Source organism: Vanacampus margaritifer, chromosome 15 (genome assembly GCF_051991255.1).
Source record: "Vanacampus margaritifer isolate UIUO_Vmar chromosome 15, RoL_Vmar_1.0, whole genome shotgun sequence".
NCBI classification, from domain to species: domain Eukaryota; kingdom Metazoa; phylum Chordata; class Actinopteri; order Syngnathiformes; family Syngnathidae; genus Vanacampus; species Vanacampus margaritifer.
Window position 1 is genome coordinate 3430105 of NC_135446.1, and position 23667 is coordinate 3453771.

Sequence of the window (23667 nt, forward strand, 5' to 3'; positions counted from 1 at the left end):
CCTACTCAAACTGTTGTATTGAGCATTAAAAATAAAAGTACAAGTATATTTTTGAGAAATTCCAGTTGCCACGCTGTAAAGCATTCCTTGTGTTACAGTAGATGCTCCTGAATATTTTGCATTTTGTCCTTTTCACACGCACACACGCGCACGCACATACACTAAACAACACGAAACAACTTTAATATCATTTGATTCAAATAAACATGTTTAACGAGTTTATTATTCATCAATTTTACTGTTTCATGAACCTAGTTTATGCATACCATAAATTAAAAAAAACTACATTAACAAACTATTGCGTCTAATTGGTGCAGCGGAAATAACACTCCGACATTTACTTCCGGTCTGGGGACGGAAACGCAAAGCTGCTGCGTAATCGTACAATTTTAGGTGCTACTGCAGCTCTGTGTGGTATTTAAAAACAATAAAAATCTAAATTAAATATGCCAGACTATTTAGGAGATGACCAGAGGAAGACAAAGGAGGAGGACAAGGACGACTCACCAATCAGAGGTATACTTTAAAAAGCAACGGTCTTTGTTAAATTCATTTCAGACATTAGCTACCTAGCCAAGGTTAGCTCAAGTCTGTAACAGCGAGATTTGTATAGATGTGCTAGAAAAAAGAACAAAGCTTAACTACAAAATGAAAGTTTCTGGGAAAATTGCGTGTAACTGTTGCAGTGCTGAATGAAAAAAAAGGGAATATGGAAACAAAAGCATGATTTTGACTGAAATAGAATGTGGAATGATTTTAAAAAAGTGCAATATTTTGGGGGGTTGTGGAATGATATAGAAATATTTGGAATGATGTGAAATGATATTGTATGACCCGAATGATTTTGAATGGTGTTTGTGATGACCTTGTGTTCATCTTGTATACAGCTTTGGATGAAGGAGACATCGCTCTGTTGAAGACTTATGTGAGTGCCCTCCCAGGAATAATAGAACAAGTAGTAGTCATTAATAAATATATTGTGTGTTTAAATCCACATCCTCAAACTGTCGTGCATCACCAGGGTCAAAGCACTTACTCAAGACAGATAAAACAAGTGGAAGATGACATCCAACAGTTGCTCAAAAAAATCAACGAGCTCACAGGTGAAACACATTCCTTGAAAAGACAGCTCATTTGCCTCTAAAGTAGAAACCATAAGCCTTAATGTAGACAGTGTGTACTATATGGCATAGTGTTTTGTGGCTGTGACAGGCATTAAAGAGTCCGACACAGGGCTGGCGCCACCTGCTCTCTGGGATCTGGCTGCTGACAAACAGACCCTTCAAAGTGAACAACCGCTACAAGTTGCAAGGTAAATGTTGACTTTTCTGCATCTGTTTGCTTGAGCAGAGCACAATATAAATTTGAATGCTTCAATTTGTGCAAATTTAATTAAAAAAACAACAACATCCGGCCGTGTGTTTTAAGTCTTAATTGAATTTTAACAGATGCACAAAGATCATCAACGCAGACTCCGAGGACCCCAAATACATCATCAATGTCAAGCAGTTTGCCAAGTTTGTGGTGGACCTGAGCGATCAGGTAGCGCCGACTGACATTGAGGAGGGCATGAGAGTTGGGTGAGGAAAAAAAAAAGAAAGAAAATAAATTCAAATTACCTCACAGTTCAATTAAGACTTCAAAGAATAACTTTGGCAACTTCGTGTTTGTCTCAGTGTTGACAGAAACAAGTATCAGATCCACATCCCCCTGCCTCCTAAAATTGATCCGACAGTGACCATGATGCAGGTACATGCACACTAGCCAACCTCGACATGCAAGCGACTTTGTGCTTCCATCACAACCAATTTGTTTCCCTGTAGGTGGAGGAGAAACCTGACGTTACCTACAGCGATGTTGGTGGCTGTAAGGAGCAGATTGAAAAGCTGAGGGAAGTGGTTGAGACCCCCCTGCTGCATGTGAGTTGTTCATCCAGTCCAACTTTCAAAGCTGCTTAACCACACAAGCCAAATGATCACATGGCATTAATGATTGCCACTATTCCATATGACAACCATGGCAGCCCAATACCGGGTACCGGTTCTCACTCGTCCCAAGGAAGTAGCATTATTTGATTGTGCATTTTCTCTCACCAGCCCGAGCGGTTTGTCAACTTGGGCATTGAGCCTCCAAAAGGTGTGCTGCTCTTCGGACCACCCGGTACCGGAAAGACCCTGTGTGCTCGTGCCGTGGCTAACCGGACAGACGCTTGCTTCATCAGAGTCATCGGCTCGGAACTGGTGCAGAAATATGTGGGGGAGGTGAGAGCACTAGAACAGCAATCATGTGCACTATATATATATATATTTTTTTTTTTATTATCCTAACTGTGTCTACAAATTAATTTAGGGAGCCCGGATGGTGAGAGAACTCTTTGAGATGGCCAGAACCAAGAAGGCCTGTCTTATCTTTTTTGATGAAATAGATGCCATTGGAGGTATGGCGTCCTGTTCAAGTTATGATTTCATTTGTATAATCTGTGCCCCATGGCATAGTTTCAAACGTTTTCAAAAGAAATAATCAGTACAAGTTATTTAGATTTATTTATTTTTTTCCTTGTCAGTGTGACCCTGACGTTCTTGCCATGGTAATATCCTCTTGTGTTTGTGAACCAACTAGGTGCACGTTTCGACGACGGGGCAGGCGGAGACAATGAAGTGCAGAGGACCATGCTGGAGCTTATCAACCAGCTGGACGGTTTTGACCCACGTGGCAACATCAAAGTGCTGATGGCCACGAACAGGCCCGACACGCTGGATCCAGCCCTGATGAGACCAGGCCGCTTGGATAGGAAGATTGAGTTCAGCTTGCCTGATCTCGAGGTGGGTAAAGCCAACATGCACGCAATATTTCTAATCAGGATGAGTCGAAGCATTAAATGAGTATTTCTTTTCTCTTTTTGTATGCTTCAGGGTCGCACACATATCTTCAAGATTCATGCTCGCTCAATGAGTGTGGAGAGAGATATTCGCTTTGAGCTGCTCGCTCGCCTCTGTCCCAACAGCACAGGTTAAAACAAAAAACAAACAAAAAAACTGTGTTGTTGAAACAATTGTGATTGCTCAAAGTTTGCCTCTTGTCGCCAGGTGCTGAAATTCGCAGTGTTTGCACAGAAGCCGGCATGTTCGCAATCAGAGCTCGCAGGAAGATTGCCACAGAGAAGGACTTCTTGGAGGCCGTTAACAAGGTCATCAAGTCCTACGCCAAGTTCAGCGCCACCCCCAGATACATGACCTACAATTAAGTGTTTTCCACTTTGGCTTTTCAAGTTAAGAAATAACATCTTTCTGTTGTCAGATATTAAAAATAAAAGTTTATTCCACATGAGTCCCAAGGTTTGTTTTTTTATAAACCTTTCCACAGTAAGCATCTGCCATTACATTATGTATCTCAAACTATGAAAACACTGAAATATTTTGGAAAATAGTTACTGATTCATTTAGGAAGCAACAAATCTCCTTGTTTCATGTACAACGGATACTGCAAACTGAGCATTTAAAGCTGTTAACACATGACACACCCCACACATTTCCAGCATAATGCAATACTGAAGGAACAAGAACAATGGATTTGTTAAAATTCCGGGCATTTTAACAAGCCATTGAGTACTTCACAAGTGCAAAAAAATTTTTTTCATCACATTCTCAATCGTATCAGCATGTGACATCGGGTTGGGAATGTTGGCAGTGCAACGCGGCATCATGAATGGTGGGGAACACCATCTCGGGGGTTATGATTCCATTGAAGAACTGCAGCTGGTCCAGCTCAGCCAGCAGACTTCCTAATTGAGAAAGCAGAAAAGGAGTTAGATCACAACTTCATCAAATAGGGACCTCCGGTTAAGCCTAACATACATTGAAAACATCCACTAATCCCTTCAGTGACACTGACTGAGATCTCATTTGTTTTCATTTCATACCAAACAGTTTCCAACGAGAAAATACTGAATGCTTTAAGTACCACCAATTTTTTAAATAAAACTTTTAAAGTAGTTTTTAGTTAAACTGTTGGACGTTCTGCTGTCAAAATCTGTCACGATTACTTACTGTTGCAGCCAGCTATGACAAGTCGAATATTTACTGCTGCATACTCCTTAATGACCTGCAGAGAGAGATAGTTGCTCATGGACTACTTACTAGCATACACCATTTTGTCATCATTGATTAGTTGGATGTAATTAACTTGGAATGAGCATTGAGATATACTTTCTTCTCGATGTTGACTTAACTGACTAAATTAATAGAACCTGTTTGATGGCTTTGGCTCCCACAGAGTCAATAAAGCCAGTCTGTGTCCAGTCCAGGATGATGGAGTGGGTGGAACAGAGAGACTGAAGAAAGGCAACCTCCTCGGAATCCGTCTCTCTCTGACCTTCTTCGAGACAGCCGTTTGTCTGATTTCCAGACGTTTTGTTAAAGGACAAAACCTTTTGCGGCATACCTCCTACCTTATCCTAAAAGAAAAACAAAACCTGGAGGCATGTTTTCCCACTGACATACTTGCATGAACTGGCTAAACTAAACAAATTCCATTAGTTCCATTTTGTAACGTATTAGTAGTATTTTGTGAAAATGTGATACTAGTACATTTTTTTTTTTTTTTGGTATTATTCTTGTTGTAAAACTTCCTTACCTCCTCACCCATGAAAACAAATATTTCAGTCCTGTCAGCATTTACACAATCCCGTACATACGTAACAGTTGCTATTGTACAAGCAAATAGAGAGCACAATACATATTTGACGAGACCTCAGCTTTCCTCTTTGGAGAACACATCAGACTGTTGTCAGCCTTTTGTTTTTTCTCTGCTTTTCTGGCCGCTTGAATGTGTTCTGGGTTTACACCTGTCTGTCAAAGAGAAGATTCAAAATAAGTCCAAAAAGCAAGTTTCCAAACAAGCACAGGTTTACATCTCTAGGTTGTACAATCTTATCAAGACTGACGCTTTGTGGCACAGAAGAAAGATGGTTTACTTTCTGTACTGAAGCAAGCAAGCAGTGCGTTCACACGCCCATGTTACGGTCTCAAGGTAACACGGATTACCTTCTCTTTGAGAGCGCTCACATAAAGGTCACTGTTGGCAAAGTAGATTGACGAGTTGGAATGGAAAATCTTAATCCCCTCACATTCCACCGCCTTGGAACAAGACAAATCGCAGATGGTGACTGTTGCGGGTGTTTTAGGGGCAACTTGGCCAACGCACTCCCTCTTCTCCACTAACCTCTTTGTATTCGTCCACGTCGTAGTATAGTCCCGTGCCGGAAACGCGCCCGAGGACAGCATTTTTGGGGCTGCAAGACAAAATAGTGAATGAAGGACATAATAATGATATGCTGTCAGACTAAATATGCTAACCTCTGTGTTCTGTAGATGACTGTCAGTAAAGCAAATGCAATGGCGGAAAGAAGGCCATAATCCAAGCCCAACAGCACAGATGCCACAAAGGTCACCAGCCAGATAGCCTGAGAAAAGAAAACATTCTGTTTGTTAGTATGCCCAAGATGGATTTGCAAGAATACTGCTACAAAGGCTTGTCAGAAAATAAGCAATAAAAATCCTGTCCTACTATTGACTCTTTCACACATGGCTGCTGTGAAAAAGGTGGACTTTTGCACTTGACATCTATTTAACCATTTTCTATAGCAGATAAGATAGAGGCTATCTCAGCTGACTTCCGGTGCATTCACGATAAAAGGGGAAGACAAGCCACAAATATAATTAAGATTCATCAGAATGTCATGTTTAGATGAGTGAGGCCACACGTAACATATTATTGTCAAGAAATGTTGAAGGTTGACTTCCATTTTAAATGGACAATTGAGTGCACCACTTTTGGTTAGCACAATTTATGTATCATTTTGTTTGACTGACCAGTTCAATCTTGCTGGTTCTCCACAGAGCTGGGATGTCTCTGAACTGTTTGAACATCCCAAGCAGGTTGACCATGATGATAGCCGCCAATGCAGTCTGGGAAACAGAACAGACAAAAGACACAGTAGGTAACAATTCATAAATGTGGTGTGGCTTATAGACAATTGTGACCTATGTGTGTATTTTTTTTTTGCTAACATTCAAGCACTCTGAATAATCCGCAAATTACAGTACAGGTAGCAGCTGGTTAGCAGGAAACACCGAGTGCCTGGTAGTTTTCCCAACAACGCTGCAATGCTAAAAGAGGAAGTGTCATGAATGACATCCCCTGCATGGCCTCAGCTCACCTGTGGGAGCGGCTCAAAGACAAACCCAATGGCGACGATCACTAGTAGCACCAGAAGAGAGCCGAGCAGTCCCGCAATCTGAAGCGCGCAAACAACAATGACGGTCAACATGATATTGCAACTTGCATTCATTCGCCTTTCACAAGACGCGTTTCACAAATGACCTGCGTTTTCCCCCCGGTGCTCTCCTGCACAAGACTCCTTGACATGGAGCAAGTGATGGTGAATGTTTGGAAGAAAGAGCTGATGAAGTTACACAGGCCAAGGGCTATCAGCTCCTGCAAACAAACATACATACATACTGACAGCATGGCAGTCTTTCCAAATGAAAACGATCACAGACTACAATGAGAAAAATCATTGGAAATTTGTCAAGGACTAACAAAAAACTTTTGATAACTCAGATGTTTATTAAGTTCTTGTGTTTGCTATTATAGATAGTGGTAGAGAAAATGTACATACAAAATAAATTGAAGCACTAACCAAGGTTATTATAATTAACGAAAACTAACAAAATAACGAAAACTAAAATTGAAAAAACAAAGAAATGGAAATTATTTTATTTTTTAAATGAAAGCTGAACTATAATTACTGTAAAAATGTCCTTTGTTTTCATCTATGTCAATATCATAAAAGGGCTTTCAGGGTTCATTTTACTGATTTTAAATGTATTTATTTCAGTATTGATGTATGAAGAGGAAGGAATTTTTTGCTTACTTGTACTCAACAAACACTCCGTGTATTTAAAATAAATAAAACTAATACTAAAATGATTTTTTTTTTTTTAACTTGTCAACTAAAATTAGCCGAATTGAAGAAACAAAATTTAAAATAAATAAACAAAATAAAAATAATGAAAAATGCCAAATTATAACCTCATTCAGTCCTCTGAGGAGATGGTTTAAAATTCTGCTTCATGATAAGTCAAGTCAAGTCATTTTGATTTGTATAGTACTTTCAAAACGCTGCAGCTGTCACAAAGCACTTAACAGAAACACAACATAAGGAGGTCATGGACTCTTTCAATAATCTAGATGACCAACATTTCATGCAAAAACCAGTGGGACAAGTCGAGTTTACAAAGCAACCCTCTTAATGACTTTGCTGACACAACTTTGTTTTATGTTCAAAGACTCTCCAAACCTTCTCAAAGAACAACCTTGGCATACACTTTGCTCCAAATTCTTCTGAGTCTGTTATTTTTCAGCACAAAGTATTGCTTGAAAAAAAAGTAATTCTGTAGGGAAACAAGCTGAATGTCGTAACATGTGAGAACATCCCCAGCCCGGCGCACCTGATTACTGTCCACACTGTAGTTGTGCTTGAGGGCAAAGATTTTGGCCAGTGAGATTCCCATGGAGAAGCCGACAATGGCAATAGCGAAGGAGTCGGTGACCAAAGTGCGTAATAGGGAGAAGTCTGGAACCACGGGTGGGAGGAGCCTGAGAATACACAAAAGGATGCGTGATGCTATATAGTTTCCAGCTCCAGGATGTGATTCAATTTTTTCAAAGCACATTGGACCATGATTGTAAAATCTCACCCTGGTAGGAAAACCCGCGTCATACATTTACGCTTTAAATGTCAAAGGTCAACAATCAGGTCAGCTCAGATAAAACTCTTGTTTTTCGAAAGATAGCTAATCTACGAGAAAGATAACTCCTCACTAAGTAGATAGCCTTCAACATTCTTCAGTCATCCGTATGCACAATTTTTAAGGTTAACAGTGGAAAATAAATTAAAATATTTTATATTGATATTTATGCACAGTGTAATGGTACACCCCATTTTTGGAGGGGAACAGATAGAATTTAGTTTGCCATAGACAGAACACCCGTTAAGCAAATATGGGTCACTTGATAGTGCCCAAACCACCCAAAACAAAAAAAAACAAAAATAACTTTCTGATGAGAACTGTTCATTATCGTGCTTCCATCTAATGCTAGCAACGTCAGTAGCAAATCATCTTTCAAAAAGTTATTCAAATACACATTACACATGAGCTAGTTAATTCCTTATAATTGGGGATCAGTTTATTAATCTACGCACATGCAATTTTATTTTATTTTTGGTGAAGAATAAATAAATTGTAAATGGTTGTTTGTCTATTTCTACTTACTTTATCTGTTGAAAGCAATTTTTTATAATAAGTTTTTATTTTTACAACATAGAGTAATTATAAACTTTGTATGTTTTAGTTGAATTATTTGAGGACCCCAGGAAGACTAGTGACCCCTTTGTGGAGGTTAATGGGGATCCTAATAAAGAATAAAACATTGACAGACACAAGAAGCATCCATTCTTACCCAGTCGGTATCTCCCCAACCACGTCGACTTGATAGTCGGCGGCCAATGCCATTCCGTACGAGACGCCAGTTGAAACAATGACGACAATAATCTCACCAGGAATTGGAATGGGAAGTTTTTTTTTGAAGCGCTCATTGAGGTGTTTGATCACAAACAGAAAGACGAGACACGCAAAGCCCAAGATAAGAGTGCTGACGTTCGTACTTGTAATGTGACTCAGTACGGCCTTGATGCTCTGCAAAGACACATGACAACAGCTAAGAATTGCCAACTACGCAGTAGAACATTTCGATTCTTGTAAACTCACAAACACAACAGAGAGGGGTCCACTGAAGCGCTTTGTTTTCACTCCAAACAGATATTTTAACTGCGAGACCACCACATGCACAGCGGCTGCTGTAGTGAAGCCTCGCACCAGCGGCTCCGTCAGGTAAATGGCCACAAAGCCAAACCTGAGAAGACCTAAAATGATCTGAATAGGGGAAAAAAGGAAAATCATTTGATTTTACTTAATTTGTGAAGAGTAATACTGGAGCTAACACTGACCTGAATTATTCCCACCAGGGTTGTGAGCACCACAGCCACCTGGACCCTCATGGCGTCACGATCCGCCAAGCTGAAGTTGGCAGATGTGTTGGACCCATTGCCGGGTGGTGGCACGTAAGAGTCTGGAACCTCCCTGACTGCAACGCTTCCAATCATCAGGCTTATGACTGCAAACGTGCCTGCAAATCACACACACATGAGCAGCGTGACATTCTTCAAATGTCATGAGGATTAAGAGTATTTTTTTTAGGGGGAGTACAGTGCATGCTCAACATTCAAAATCATTTAAAATAAAACAACTGTAAATAAAAATGTTGTACTCTAAATTATTTCCATCCTATACTAGCGACACAAAGACACTTTTGTCTTTGGCCATAGAAAAATGCAATTCACAACAACAAATCCGAGAGCACACAAACATGATCATCTCCACTGTCACGTTAAAAGAATGCACTTTTTGAGAGTTTGCCCGTGTTTACACATTTACAACTAATAGCGCCTCTTGCCCTTCAAGTTAAAAACACCCCACATGTTTTCAGCTTTTGTTCTTTCTTCAAAAGTTGAACATGTTTTGTTTTTTTAAGTGACAGGAACGAGGATGGGTGACATTTCTTGCTGTCCAAGTAACAAAAGGTTAGAAAATCTCAACATTCCCTGGAAAGTTTTTGGCCAGCCCTAAAAAGACTGTGGAAGCCAGAAGTAACAACAAACCTTATTTCTCTACTTGAGAATGTATTAGTCAACTTCAGTAAAAGTAAAGTAGCCTGCTAACATACATATATCCTAGATTACTAATAATCGGTAACGGCCTTGATAAAACCTTATCGGTCTATCACTACTTTTGATGGCAAGATTTCATGTGGCACCAGATTGCTGTTGGCAGGATAGAGGCCCATGTCCCAATGTCAGCCATTCATCGTCATCCATGGCCTCTGTATTGTAATTTCTACCCAATTATTATCATCCCAACAGGACATCTGTTTTTTTTTCTCACCTATGGATATGTGTCTGGACGTGCCAAAGAACGTGTAGAGCAGAACCGGGTAGAACGACGAGTACAGACCATAAACAGGAGGCACAGCAGCCAGCATAGCATAGGCAAGCCCTAAGGGACAAAAGAGAGAGAGAGAGCTGAGTAAATAAACTGCTGAATTCATCAACAAAGTGTCCTCACAAGCTCACAGCTCGAGAGATACCAAAACCAAAGCAGCAGGTCGCAACAAGAAGCATGGTAACAGGCCAGCAACACGTCGTTCCGTGTGATTTCAGATGATTCTCATGACTCACCTTGAGGGAGTTGCACGACTCCAGTGCTAAGACCGGAGACCACATCTTGAAACAGGTATTCCCTGACCGGGTACTTTGGCAGCCATGTGAGAATTGGCAGGAAGCTTAGAACTGCTACCTTTGCCCGCTCTGACGAACATCTATGTAAAGAGAGAAGAGGATTGATTTGGAATTGATTTCGGAATAAAAATTTTAAAATTGTGTTCATGCTGATCTATTGAAGTCCCCTTTCTTTAACATTGAGCTACTTCCTTGGGGATCTCTTAACTTCATGAGTCATTTAGTAGTTTCATTTTGAATCACAGTTAAGACACTGACTCCCAAGAGTATGATCATCATTTTTACAAGCATAAAAAAATGATATCTTTGACAGCACTCAATAAAATCAACTAATACTAAGAACAATGTCAAAAAAGAACTTAATGATCTAACTTTTGATTTACTGACTTCTTACTTACTACTCTTGTTTTATATAATGTTGCCAATTTGTCACAGTGAACGCTTAAAAGACTGCAGGTCAAGGTGTTTATTAACAATTCTAATTGAAGTTGAAAAATGAAATAATTCATGCTTCGCTTACATTTATTTTAGTGTAAACCTAATGAGACCAAAACATATAATTATGATATTGTTTATTGGACTAAACATAAAGACCTCAGTTTTCAATCAAGTATTTTCTTCTCTCGACTTACTGGAAGTACAGTGCAAGCTTCTGTCGGAGGGTGGTGGTGGTTTTCTCTTTGCAGTGGAGAAGCTGTGACCTGAGGTGTGCCTCGTTGTAGACGGGACGCTCAATTTTGTTCATCAGCAACCTCTCAGCATCATCCACTTGTACTGCCGCTGATGGTGATTCTTCTTCTTTTGGTTCCATCAGAATTCTAGTTCTTGTCTGTGTTCATTCCTTTGACTTACCCATGCAGCCAACACTTTCACTCTGATTGAAAGGAAACAAATGAAATCATCTCAATTTGCTTTGTTTACTTGTCTTGTGCATGTTGTTGCTGCTGATAAGGAAGACTGGTTGTAGTTAACGTCAACAAGATGAGTCCAATTGTGCATCCGCCACTTATTTCAAAAAAGGAAAACTTGATAAATTATTAGAACGATCACCGCAATCATTTGTATTTAACGGACGTTAATGTCCGCAAAAAGTCCCTAGTTTCCAGTATTTTTACAATTTCGTCAACTAGCTGACATAGAAATAACGGCATTAATCAACTATTGTTTAAGCTTTGTTATTTTATTTTAACAAAATCAATTACACAACCGTCCCTGGAGCATTGAATATTTTTCTTACTTCGGTTATGTAAGCTAACACACGGGTGTTGTTGAAAGGCAGAGCTCTTACCTCTCTTCCTCCTCTGGCTCTCGTTAGGATGCTGGGGGCTAAACATGAACTTTAAAAGAATGACCTTCTAAGTTAAAGATTAACAGCGGTGCCGTGATTAGAGGACATGCAACAAATCCGTGTACGGACGACGACCGTTTACTCGGCTGACATTTATTGTTGACTTCCGGTTTACGTCACGAGCGTCCCTAGTCGTTCAAGTGTCTTCTCTTTTGGGCAATTTTTGTCAAACGGATCAGCAAAAATGAGACGTGTGTAAATACTGTTTTCATAGCTGAAGTAATTTGTCTACACAACGTGTTCAAAGAAAACTCGACCAGTTTACGTTTCTGGGCTGCAACACCCCCCCCCCTCCCCCACCACCACCACCACCACCCTTTTTTCTTATGCTTTTATTAACACAACTTTACATTCTAGATCATACGATTATGTCTTGCAAAGATAACTGACAAAATCTTTGTTCATGTTTTTTTTTCGAACATGTGTATAGGTTATTTTTTTGTTTGATGTGATTTTTAATATATTTAAGTAGATTTTCCCCCCTCTTGTTTTCTTATATATATATATATATATATATATATATATATATATATATATATATATATATATATATATATATATATATATATATATATATATTAGGGGTGTTAGAAAAAATCGTTTCGGCAATATATCGCGATGTTACAGCGCGCAATTCTCGATTTGATATGCGGCCGAATCGATTTTTAAACATCTATTTTTTTATGGGAATATTCAACAAAACGTCTTACTAAGGGTTATGATTCACACATTAAGCATGGAAGAATGTTATATTAATGGAACATTAAGCCTTAAAATTTTATTTCAGTGCTGTTCAAACATGAAACAGACTGCAACCTGTTTGTTAAAAGCAGTGGCTCAGTTATAAGCCTGAATTTTTATATAAATAAAAACATTTTCATACAAATCTTACAGTGTACATGTACAAGTTTACTGATTAGTATTTTCTGAATTTGAGTTAAAAAAAAAATATATAAATATCGCAATAATCAATGTATAGATTCGTGTTGAGATTAATCGGTATCGAATCGAAATCGTGACCTATGAATTGTGATACGAATCGAATCGCCGGGTACTTGGCAATTCACACCCCTAATATATATATATATATATATTATATATATATATATATATATATATATATATATATATATATACAAATGTGTGTGTGTGTGTGTGTAATAATAAAATAGACATTTCACAAGAAAACAGGTCAACAATCTTTGGATATTACACAAATGAAGCATCATAGGAGAGCGATTTGACAATTTACTGCTTTTCTTGTTGTTCATTAATTTTATAGCTTTGAATTTTTTTTAATACATATTCAAAATTATTGTCTTCTGTGTTACTATAGTAGCAAACTACATCTTTTAGATTAAGTTCGTAAGGGGTTTTAGAGGTTGTAAAGAAGAAAGCCACTAGATCACGCCAAAATTGTTTCGTGATCAGACAGTCATAAAATAAATGAGTTTCAACTTCATTTTCACAAAAAGAACAAAAGTTGCTAATTTCAACAAATTTGGATATCAAATAATTAGTCGGATATACTGTATGTTATGCAAAATATTAAGATGTACTACTTTGGCCTTATTAGTAATACAATATTTATAACGTAAAAGCTACACCCTTTTCCAATTTATATCTGTAATTCTAGAATCCCAGAAAAAGTTTCCTCCAGGCACAATTTTGTTCTGTTTTGGTAGAATCTGGCGCATATGTTTATTATTACACTTTGTGTCTGTTAAGTCAATTCCATCAAGCTTCAGAACAGGAGCTGTTAAAACAGTTCTATCATATTTTAAATGGTTTGCTATAAATTTAATCAGGCCATTAGGAATAGCATGTACTACTAAATTAAAGGTCTTAAAAGGAACTGGAAATATTATGTACACACATGAATTGTTCATAAAACAGCAGATGACCAGATTAATCAAATAATTTGCAAACATGATTAATTAATTTTTCATACCAAGTATGAAGGAATACAAATTTGTTTCTGACGAGTATATTAGAATTGTTCCAAAGGAAAGTTTTGTGGGGTAAAAAATTGAAGACAAAAGCCCAAGCAAGAAGGGCCTGTTGATGAAAATTTGATAACTTGATAGGCAGTTTGTTTGGCAAAAAATTACACTCAAGAAGAAAATGTAGTCCTCCAATTTTGTTAAAAATATAATTAGGAATAAAATATCAGATTGAATCTGGATTAGATAGACATTTTTTTTAACCAAGTAATCTTAAATGTATTACCAACATCACAAAAATTCAAAACTTCAAGACCTACCTCTGCTTTGAAATTAGATAGTACCTGCTTCTTAAGCTTGTGAGATTTATTCTTCCAAATGAAGTCGAGGGTTGCAATTTCTAGTTTACGTACGATGTCTTCACTCTGACATCTGTTGTTGCTTGGTGAACAGATGACAAAAGTAATCTGATGATAATGATAATGATAATGATAATGATAATGATAATGATAATGATAATAATAATAATGTAACAAACTAAGTGGTTGTGTGTGTTCTGGGGTTGTTATTTATGTTGCGCACTATTATGTTTGACTGTTAGTGACCGCAGCACAGGTCTGGCGGGAAGGAGGGGATGAGACGTGCGGTTTGGTTGAGTGTGTTGTTTTTTTCTGCTAGCCTCCTGAGTTGTTGTTCTCCTGTTCTCGGGTGTCGGCTACGGCTAACAGTGGCGTTTTGTTGAGAGGAATAAACGGGTGACATCCCAATCAGCATTTGCTGGTGGCGTTCTTACAAAACATTACACTGGTGTCAGAAGTGGGATACAGTGCTACTCCACGATAGGGGGACGTCATGGCCAGCTAGTGGTGACAGCGGCCAGGTGGAGCAACTGGTGGTGCTGGGTCGGACTTGGGTAGAAGACTGCTGGTACACCATAATAAATGTGTGTGTATGTGTGTGTGTGTGTGTGTGTGTGTTTGTTCTGCATTAGTGGACAGGTTCATCGGCGATTCTCGTGTTTCCTGGTGTTGTGGCGAAGGGGACAGTTATTTCTCCCACTACAGTGTAATTACAGACTGTCACTAGTGAGCGGGCGCCTATGGTGGGGGAGGCAGTGGTGACCCTGGACCTGGGGAAAGAGAGAGTTCATTGCCCAGTGTGGGTTGCAGATCTGGATGACAGTCTAAGCGACCGTCAGCGCAAGGTTACCCATCATCAGCCCATTGCATTACAGTATTGCCCACTGGGTCAGCTGCCAGCATCGTCGTCAGTCCCGTTCCGCCTAACGGTTCATCTCCATCTAATTCTACTACTCAAGTTTTTGTTTTCCCCCCTGGTCCTGGATCCCCAACAACGACGTCCCCCACAGCCCCCACTAGGGCTAATTGTGGAGAGCGAATCGCGGTGAAGGAGGTTTGGGAAAAGAACCGTGATGGACTGACCCCCGATGAACAGGGTCTTTTGTGGCGTCTTCTACTAGAGTTTAAGAACTGAGCTGCCGGGGGAGGACGTGGGCCGTACAACTCGCATAGAACACCACATTGAAACGGGAGAAGTGCAGCCAATTAGAATGAGACCCCGGCATCTTCCTCAGGCCAAGCAGGTAGCAGCGGGCAAGGCCTTATTGGCGATGTAGAAGGCGGGACCCATTGAGCCTTCCACCAATTCTTGGGCTTCTCCGGTCATCAAGGGTCCCAAAAAGTCATAAGCTGACCCCCGGTTTTGTGTAGATTTCAGACCCCTCAACAATATCCCCTTCTGCGTATTAACGAGGCCCAGGACACAGTGGCAGGGTCGTCATGGTTCTCGTCTCTGGACCTCCGCAGTGAGTACTGGCAGGGCCGCTTGCCCCAGATGCTAAACCAAATACTGCATTCATCACTGATGGGGGCCTGTGGCAGTTTAAGGTCCTTCCCTTCGGCCTTTGTAATGCCCTGGCCACGTTTGAGAAACTAATAGACTAGGTGCTTGCTGGTATCCCTCGTGTGTCGTATATTTGGACGACATCCTTGTGCACAGCACATCATTTGGGTCAGCCTTAAACTCTCTCAGGAAGATGTTGGAGAGAGTGGCGGCAGCAGGATTGAAATTACACCCTCAGAAGTGCCACTTCATGAGACGTGAGGTCTCATTCCTGAGCCATAGACTTGGGTTTGGTGGGGTCAGCACATTGAAGGAAAAAGTCGAGGCTGTCAAACTCTAGTCACTCCCCAGTACTGTGCGTGAGCTGAAGAGCTTCCTTGGACTGTCCTCATATTACCGACGATTCATGAAAGGGTTCTTATGCATTGCTCTTACTGAAGCCCCGGTTTTGACCCCACCTGACCTCTGCTTGCCCTTTGTGCTCGACACAGATGCCAGCAGCATAGGCCTGGGGGCGGTACTGTGACAGGTGACACCAGGGGGTGAAAGAGTGCTGGCATACAACAGTAAGGTTTTCAAAGCTGTTGAACACCGCTACTATGTTACCAGGCGGGGGCTACTCGCTGTGATCAGTGCCATCCGTCACTTCAAAAACTACCTCGGTGGCCTCCATTTCACAGTCAGAATTGACCACTCAGCCTTGCAGTGGTTGATTACCTTCAAGGAGCCGGAGGGCCAGCTGGCTTGCTTGATTGGGGAACTGCAGGCATATGACTTTACTGCGATGCACAGACTCGGCACTCAACATGGGAATGCAGACGCGCTCTCCCGTAGAGCTTGCATTGCCAATGATTGCCACTACTGTGAGGAAAGGGAGACACGAGAGGGTGGACAGAAGCAATCAGAGGTGAAATGTGCAGCAAAAAGACTATCCGCTGAGCGAGAATTGGCAATGGTGAACGTGGCCGACTGGGCTGGAGGACAGTGACATCGGCCCATTGCGGGTTTGGGTGGAAAGACGGTGCAGACCCTCATGGCAGGAGGTCGACATGGGTTTTCATGCCCCAAAGGGACTCTGGTCAATGTTTGACACCCTGCAACTGTAAGATGTGGCGTTACAAAGGGGATGGAAGGAACCAGCTACTGGGGAAACTCTGTGGCAGGTGGTGGTGCCGAAACTTCTATGTGAGCGGGTGCTTCGGGCAGTGCATTGGTTTCCTGGATCAGGGCACTTCGGGGTCAGCAAGACACTCTGCCGACTCCGTCAAGGATTCTACTTGAGCTAGATGTGGAGGATCACTGCCGCCAGTGCGACAGCTGTACCGCAAAGAAGGGTCCCACTAACAGATCCTTTGCGCAACTCCAGCAATGTCTAGTAGGGGCCCCCATGGAGAGGGTGGGGATTGATGTATTTGGGCCGTTTACCCGCACGGAGGGCGGGAACCATTACATCCTTACTGCCATGGACTATTTTACTAAGTGTCATGAGGCCTACTGTTTACCTGACCAAGAAGCGGAAACCATAGCAGATGCATTGTTCAGCAGGTTTGGGAGAGCTGAAGTGATCCACACAGACCAGTGCAGGAACTTTGAGTCGCGCGTGTTTGCAGCTATGTGTAGAAAAACTAGGCTCCCACAAGACCCGCACCACCCCACTTCATCCTCAGAGTGATGGACTGGTCGAGAGATTTAATCGCACACTGTCTCAACAGTTGGCAATTGTGACAGCGAGGCATCAAAAAGACTGGGATAGCCATGTTCCACTTGTGTTAATGGCCTGCCATTCCGTGGTGCAAGACTTCAAATCCTGCTCTCCAGCTCTTCTCATGCTTGGCAGAAAGATCCAGACACCAGCTTAAATGATGGTGGGCCAACCACCTGACGCTGCTGAGGACCCCCCGGGACCGGAGTATGCCAGGAAACTTCAAGATCGTTTTGAATCTGCTCATGAGTTTGCCAGGGCCAAGCTGATGAGTGCAGGCGCAAAACAGAATAGGTGCTATGACGAACAGACCAAGGGACACCACTTCAGTGCAGGGGAATTGGTGTAGGTGTACAGCCCTCAAAGGAAGAAGGGCAGGTGCCCGAAGCTGGACATCGACTGGGTGGGTCCCTGCAAGATCTTGGCGAGAATGGGGGAAGTCGTGTATCGGGTCCAGCTGCCACTGAGAGGAAGGAAAGTGGTACTGCATTGAGATCGACTGGCACACTACTATGGGTCTACTACCCCCTTGGAGCCGGGCTCGCAAACGGATGGAGGATCAAGTGTCCAGACCAGTTTTTCCAAGATGGACTGTCTGGCCTTGACACTGTGCCTAACACACATCCAGCCGTAACAGGTTAGGGTGGCCAAGTTCGGTCGTCGAGAGCCCCCTAGCAAGCTTGTTTTCCATGTCTCCCTCTTTCTATTGATCAGCTAATCAGCAAGCTTTGCAGAAGCCTGATAACGATCCTGATCATGAATCAAGTGTGTTAGTGGAGAGAAAAATTCCAAACAGGCTGCATAGGGGCTCTCGAGGACAGACAGACCGATAGACATTTGAGAGATTTTCTTTGCTTCCTTGGGGACGAGGAACTTTGAAAGTGGGGGCTAAGAGGTTGTGTGCGTTCTGGGGTTGCCATTTATGTTGAGCACTATTATGTCTGACTGTTAGTGAACGCAGCACAGGTCTTGCGGAAGAGAGGGGACGAGACGTGCAGTTTGGTTGCGTGTGTTGTTGTTTTTTTCTGCTAGCCTCCGGAGTTGTTGTACTGTGTTCTCTGGCGTCGGCTACGGCTAACAGTGGCGTTTTGTTGAGAGGAATAAACTGGTGACCTCCCAATAAGCATTTTCTGATGGCATTATTACAAAATGTTGCAATAATAATAATGATAATACATTTATCAAATGATAAGTTTTAAAGTCGTACTTTAGAGCCTCTATTTGAATTGTCATATCACCACACACTATTGATGAGCTCAATGTTATGAGAACCATAAAATATTATCTGACTCATGAGCATATGGATGCCTGCCTAACAACCACACCTACATTAGGTTTTTTATACAACAAAAACTTGGATTCAAACCTCATGAGCGCATGGACCAAACAGCATAATTTACAATATAATATAATATTCATTCTTATGGTAGTCATTTAAAATTTGTTGATACTGACTAGGAAAATAGATAGTAATAGTAATTTTATGGAATGAAAGTCTATAATAATGTAATGTAAATCAAATGTACAGTATGTAGGTAATATTCCATGGAGAGAGAAAAAAATATATACAGTATCTATATTCCATGGTAAGGAAAAAAGGGTATGAATCATGGAGTTTTTTTTTTTTTTTTAATTTTATTTTATTTTTAATGCACCACATACGCTCATTGGCATGCCTGGGAGGCGGGTGGATCAGAGCATGGGGATATCATTTCCCTCTGCTCCGGTTCACCTGCTCCCAATTTTAATGCACCACACACACACACTTATGTATATACACTGGGTGGGGTCACACTCAAGGTTTAGGGGTAGAGTTCGCCAGTCGGCGAGCTGGCGAACTCAGTAACAGGGTTAGTTTTTACTTAGAACGTTGGGGTGACGGGGCCGGGGCCTCTCCCCGCTGGGCCTGGGGTTTGGGGGTGCCGCCCGTCCTCCGGTGCCCCCATCTCCCCTTCTGCCCCCGGTGTTCCGTCCCTCTACGTGGTGGGGGGTGGGGTGGGCGCGGATGCCCTCTCCGCTCCGCTGCCCGGCCCCTCTTCGGCGCCGGTGCCTGGGTGCGGGGTGTCCCCGGGGTCTGGGGGGTCATGGCTCCCCTCTTTGGTGGAGATTTTCATGCATGCCAGATCCACCACACCAGCATCTACCGAAACTCAGACACAATCTGCTTCTTCCTCAGGTCATTGAATCGGTGGAGGCTGGTATCTGTGGATCTCACTCTGCTTCGTCTGTCCTTCCTACCTTTCCTCAATCTCTCCTTTGGGCCCTTGAGTTCTTCCTGATTTGTTGGAATTCCGATGTCTCTGGGGTTGGTGAAGGACTCTGGTTGGTGGCCTGGTGGGTGATGTCTGGTCGATGCTGGACTTCACTTTCCTTTCTTTTCTTTGGTCCTTCATCGGGTCTCCTGACGGCCCCACGACTGGCTGGATTCTGAAGTGTTCGGTTTAGGTGAACTGTATGGTATTTTTTAATAGGTTTTAGGTGCACTAATGAATAAACGCACGCACGCACGCACGCACACACACACACACACACACACATCCACATACAAAAAAAAAAAAAAGGAGAGCAATGATGATGACATGTCAAATGAACAATACTGAGCTCTCCAGGAAAAAAAAATGAGTTGTTTTTATTGAAAAGAAAAGGACAAACATTGTTTAATTAAACTGTATTGCGAACATATAGCTGTATTTCCATAATTTTTCCTCAAAGAAGATTTTTGTTTTGTCAAGCTACAATAACATCATGACAGTGCAAAATCATGTGAATTTATTGTATGCCTGCATGCTTACATATGGTGTGAAATAAGCCCAACAACATCAATTGGGAATCATCCAAATAACGCAACAATCCCAAGCATGAAACAAATTCTGGAATGCTTCTGTTTGTGCTTGATAATATGATTTGGTATGTTATACATACAATAAAAATGTACTAGTGAAAAACATGAATTAGTGCTGTAAAATTCTTTAAAATTGAAAATCTCAGATAGCAAGCTCTTACACAGGTTACCCTTGTTTTGACATTCTTTGATTACGGTAAATGCACTTGTAGCCTACTTTAACCTTATTAAAAACAATATGCATTCACGTACAGTTGTGTTCAAAATAACATTGTATTGTAAAAAGGAGCAAAGTAGCAAATATGAACAAATATTCTAAATGTGATACGTTGCATTCATTAAATGTTTTACTTTAATGCATGAAATTATGTTTATTGTTCAAACACAACCTGTGATACCTTAAACGTAGCCATATATATATATATATATATATATATATATATATATTAGAGCTGTCAAATGCTAAAAAAATTTAATCAGATTAATGACATCTTAGAATTTTGATTAATCACGATTAATCGCTTGATAAAGAAAGGCTTTTTAATCACATTTTTTCCCACGCCAAATTTGAATAGCACCGCTTATGTGTAAATTCTTCTGACATTTAACGTTATGAGGACGTCTTCAACATTTTTTGACCCGCTGCACACGGTCATTCTCCTCTTTCAATAAAAAATGACCCCAATATTTTGACATGAACAACTATTCTAAATGTGATACGCAAACATTTATTATGAATGCTTTACTTTAATGCATGTAATTATGTTTATTGCTAAAACACAACCTGTGCTACCTTAAACGTAGCCATTCGCTGTCACGCTAAAGGATCATCTATGGTCAAAATTAATAGTGTGATTCATCTGCATTAATTCATGATTAATGCAATATTTTTTGTGATTAATTAATCAGTTAACGCTTTAACTTTGACAGCACTAATATATACAGTATATATATATAAATATATATTCTTCTTTTCCTTTTGGCTTTTTCCTTCAGGGGTCGCCACAGCAAATCAGTTGCCTCCATCTAATCCTGTCTTCTGCGTCCTCTTCAACTATATCCATAAACCTCCTCTTTAGTCTTCCTCTAGACCCCCTGCCTAGCATTTGGAAACTCTGTATCCTTCTGCCAATATACTCACTATCTCTACTCTAGACATGTCCAAACCATCTCAGTCTGGCCTCTCTGACTTTCTCTCCAAAGTCTCTAACATGTGCTGTCCATCTGATGTACTCATTCCTGATTCTATCCATCCTGGTCACTCCCAAAGAGAACCTCAGCATCTTCATCACTGCCACCTCCAGCTCTGCCTCTTATGTTTTCCTCAGTGGCACTGTCTCCAGACCAAACAACATTGCTGGAGTCACCACAATTTTATAAACCTTTCCTTTCATTTTAGCTGAAACTCTTCTATCACACATCACACCTGACACTTTTCTCCACCCTTCCAGCCTGCCAGCACACGCTTCTTCACTGCTTTTTCACAGGCGTGTATGCTATCCAGTAGTATATACAGATCAGTGAGACGAATTAGGGGGAAAAAATCGATTCGGCAATATATTGCGATATTACAGCACGCAATTCCCGAATCGATTCTATATGCGGCTGAATCAATGTTCATCAAACTGGAGGAGTTTCCCGCATATGGTGTCCACATTGGAATGTATAGGGCGCGTTTTGAAATCTTTCCACTCTGGAGCCCCTTTCCAAAAGTGATCGGTTTCAAGCTCTGAAACGGCGCCGCCGTGTGGACGAACTGCCCAAACAGTAAGAAACTTGTGCGGTTACATTGAAACGGGCATTTGTGTAACTTCTTGTAACCTTGCTCTGCAAGCTGAATTCTCTTGTGAGTTCACAAACTCCCGATAATACATCTTGTACTGAACCCGTTGATTTCCACCGATCTGAACCACTGTTGTTTTGGACCAGTCACAGAGCAACATTGTGTTTGGGGCGTGATATGAAGCTGTGAGGAAACCAGGAAGCCAGCGCCGACGCCGGGGCAAACAAACAAACCTAACATGGACGAATGGACGCTGCAATTAATTCTGTTCCTGCAGACTCACCGTTTCTTTGTTGAATGTTGAACAGGAAGAGGCGCTTAGTGCATTTTTAGCGGGTAAAGATGTTGATGCTTTTTCCCCGTATTCGACGAGATCGAAGGCGACATTTTCATCCATGGCCGTGTTTGGTCGAAACAAACGTGCACAATGCCGCATCGTCCATTTAGGTCGAAGTACTGTACTGTGCAGAATGTCCCGCCTTTTCCGAGCAAAACAACGTGGAGCAGTCCCAGATTGATATTGTGGAAAACTCCTTTTAGTGAATCACAATATCAATCTGGCTATTGCCAGATTAGCTTTTGTTTGGACAGGACCTTAAATAGAAGCAAGTGACTACACAACGACAAACACCTGGACAAGAAACGAGTGGATGAGGAAGCTGATTGGCAAGCACAGGTGGACACAATAACGTAACGAGACGAAAGGGACACAAGCAAAATATGACAAAACTCAAATATGGCAACAAAACAGAGATCGTTTTTTCTTTTGTTTTGTTTTTTAGAATGAACTTTCACGCCACCTTAAACATCTTGTCCATCACTGTTATCAGTGAGATTGAAACTCTTTAGCTTGTCCTTCAACATGAAATTAATCTCCCTATATGATGCATTTTATAAATAGTGATTGTTTCTTTATTTTATTCAGTCCAGTAAAATAAATGAATACTGGGAAATGTCAGTGTTGGAAATGATAAATACATTTCCACAAAAATAGAAAAATCAAAACACCCAACCTAACAAAAATCACAATAAAAAACTAAAATCACAATAAAAAACAAAAATGTAAAAGCTAATTATTACATTTCATTATATAGTGGCTGGAGGAGTTCATTGCTTTTAGAGGGGGGGAGGCTTTTACACTTTTACAAATGTTTATACAAGTAATGTACGGTAGGTACATGCTCTAAGACTCCACACCTTAATTCATCCAGAAGAGAAGGCTACTTCTGATGAGCAACACCAGCAAGTCTTTAATCTCCATTTTCAATTCATGAAACCAATGACAGCAGAAGCATGTGCTTTTATGATCGATTTTTCGAATATTCGTATTCCTTCTTTTTGATCTCAGCAAGTGGTTTTCAAAAAGGCTTTTTTCTTTTCTTTTTTTTTTTACGTAAATGGCAGGATATTTCCAATTTGTCAGTTTACAGTCAGTGGCAAATTGGGAGATTATATGATTAGTTCCCTTGAACCATTTAGTGTAAATTCAACTCCACGAAAAAAAGTTGTTTCTTTTATGACTGATTATATTTTTCATGTGCCGGGAGAAGGCTCGTTTTAAAGGACATTAACATGAAAAATCAACCTTTTGGAGCTTTTGGCCATGTTATTATGCTAATTCCTTAACAAAAACATAATTGAAGTGGTGTTTTCCTCCATTCGTCCCTCTATGAGAAATTCTAGGTCATTCTGCTCACTGTTTGACGTCATTAAGTGCGGACTCACCCCCGCACCGCCTCTGCGGGCTAAACGCACAACCACTTTCTCTG

General features: G+C 41.0%; 2 protein-coding genes across 4 annotated transcripts; one reads left to right on the top strand and one right to left on the bottom strand.

The window, feature by feature from the left end:
- Window positions 1–330: 330 nt before the first annotated feature.
- Window positions 331–3327, top strand: psmc2 (proteasome 26S subunit, ATPase 2). Its single transcript, XM_077543564.1, has 12 exons — window positions 331–516; window positions 888–925; window positions 1022–1103; window positions 1213–1312; window positions 1449–1580; window positions 1677–1749; window positions 1824–1919; window positions 2097–2261; window positions 2350–2437; window positions 2620–2822; window positions 2913–3009; window positions 3087–3327. The coding sequence occupies exons 1-12, from the start codon at window positions 447–449 to the stop codon at window positions 3242–3244; spliced, it is 1302 nt and encodes a 433-aa protein (XP_077399690.1). The 5' UTR covers window positions 331–446; the 3' UTR covers window positions 3245–3327.
- Window positions 3301–11967, bottom strand: slc26a5 (solute carrier family 26 member 5). Of its 3 annotated transcripts, XM_077543562.1 has the most exons (18): window positions 11706–11962; window positions 11050–11291; window positions 10358–10497; window positions 10065–10175; window positions 9071–9249; window positions 8832–8996; window positions 8524–8759; window positions 7512–7659; window positions 6382–6495; window positions 6218–6295; window positions 5871–5966; window positions 5355–5461; window positions 5221–5290; window positions 5043–5135; window positions 4749–4847; window positions 4247–4453; window positions 4047–4101; window positions 3301–3781 (listed from the first exon to the last, which is right to left on the bottom strand). In XM_077543562.1, the coding sequence occupies exons 2-18, from the start codon at window positions 11226–11228 to the stop codon at window positions 3654–3656; spliced, it is 2205 nt and encodes a 734-aa protein (XP_077399688.1). In that variant the 5' UTR covers window positions 11229–11291; window positions 11706–11962; the 3' UTR covers window positions 3301–3653. The 3 variants fall into 3 exon arrangements, 2 of the variants coding, with proteins under 2 accessions (XP_077399688.1, XP_077399689.1); XR_013288259.1 differs by lacking the exons at window positions 3301–3781; window positions 4047–4101 and having other exon boundaries at window positions 4395–4453; window positions 4749–4843; window positions 11706–11967; XM_077543563.1 differs by lacking the exons at window positions 3301–3781; window positions 4047–4101; window positions 4247–4453 and having other exon boundaries at window positions 4724–4843; window positions 11706–11967.
- Between the last annotated feature and the right edge of the window lie 11700 nt (window positions 11968–23667).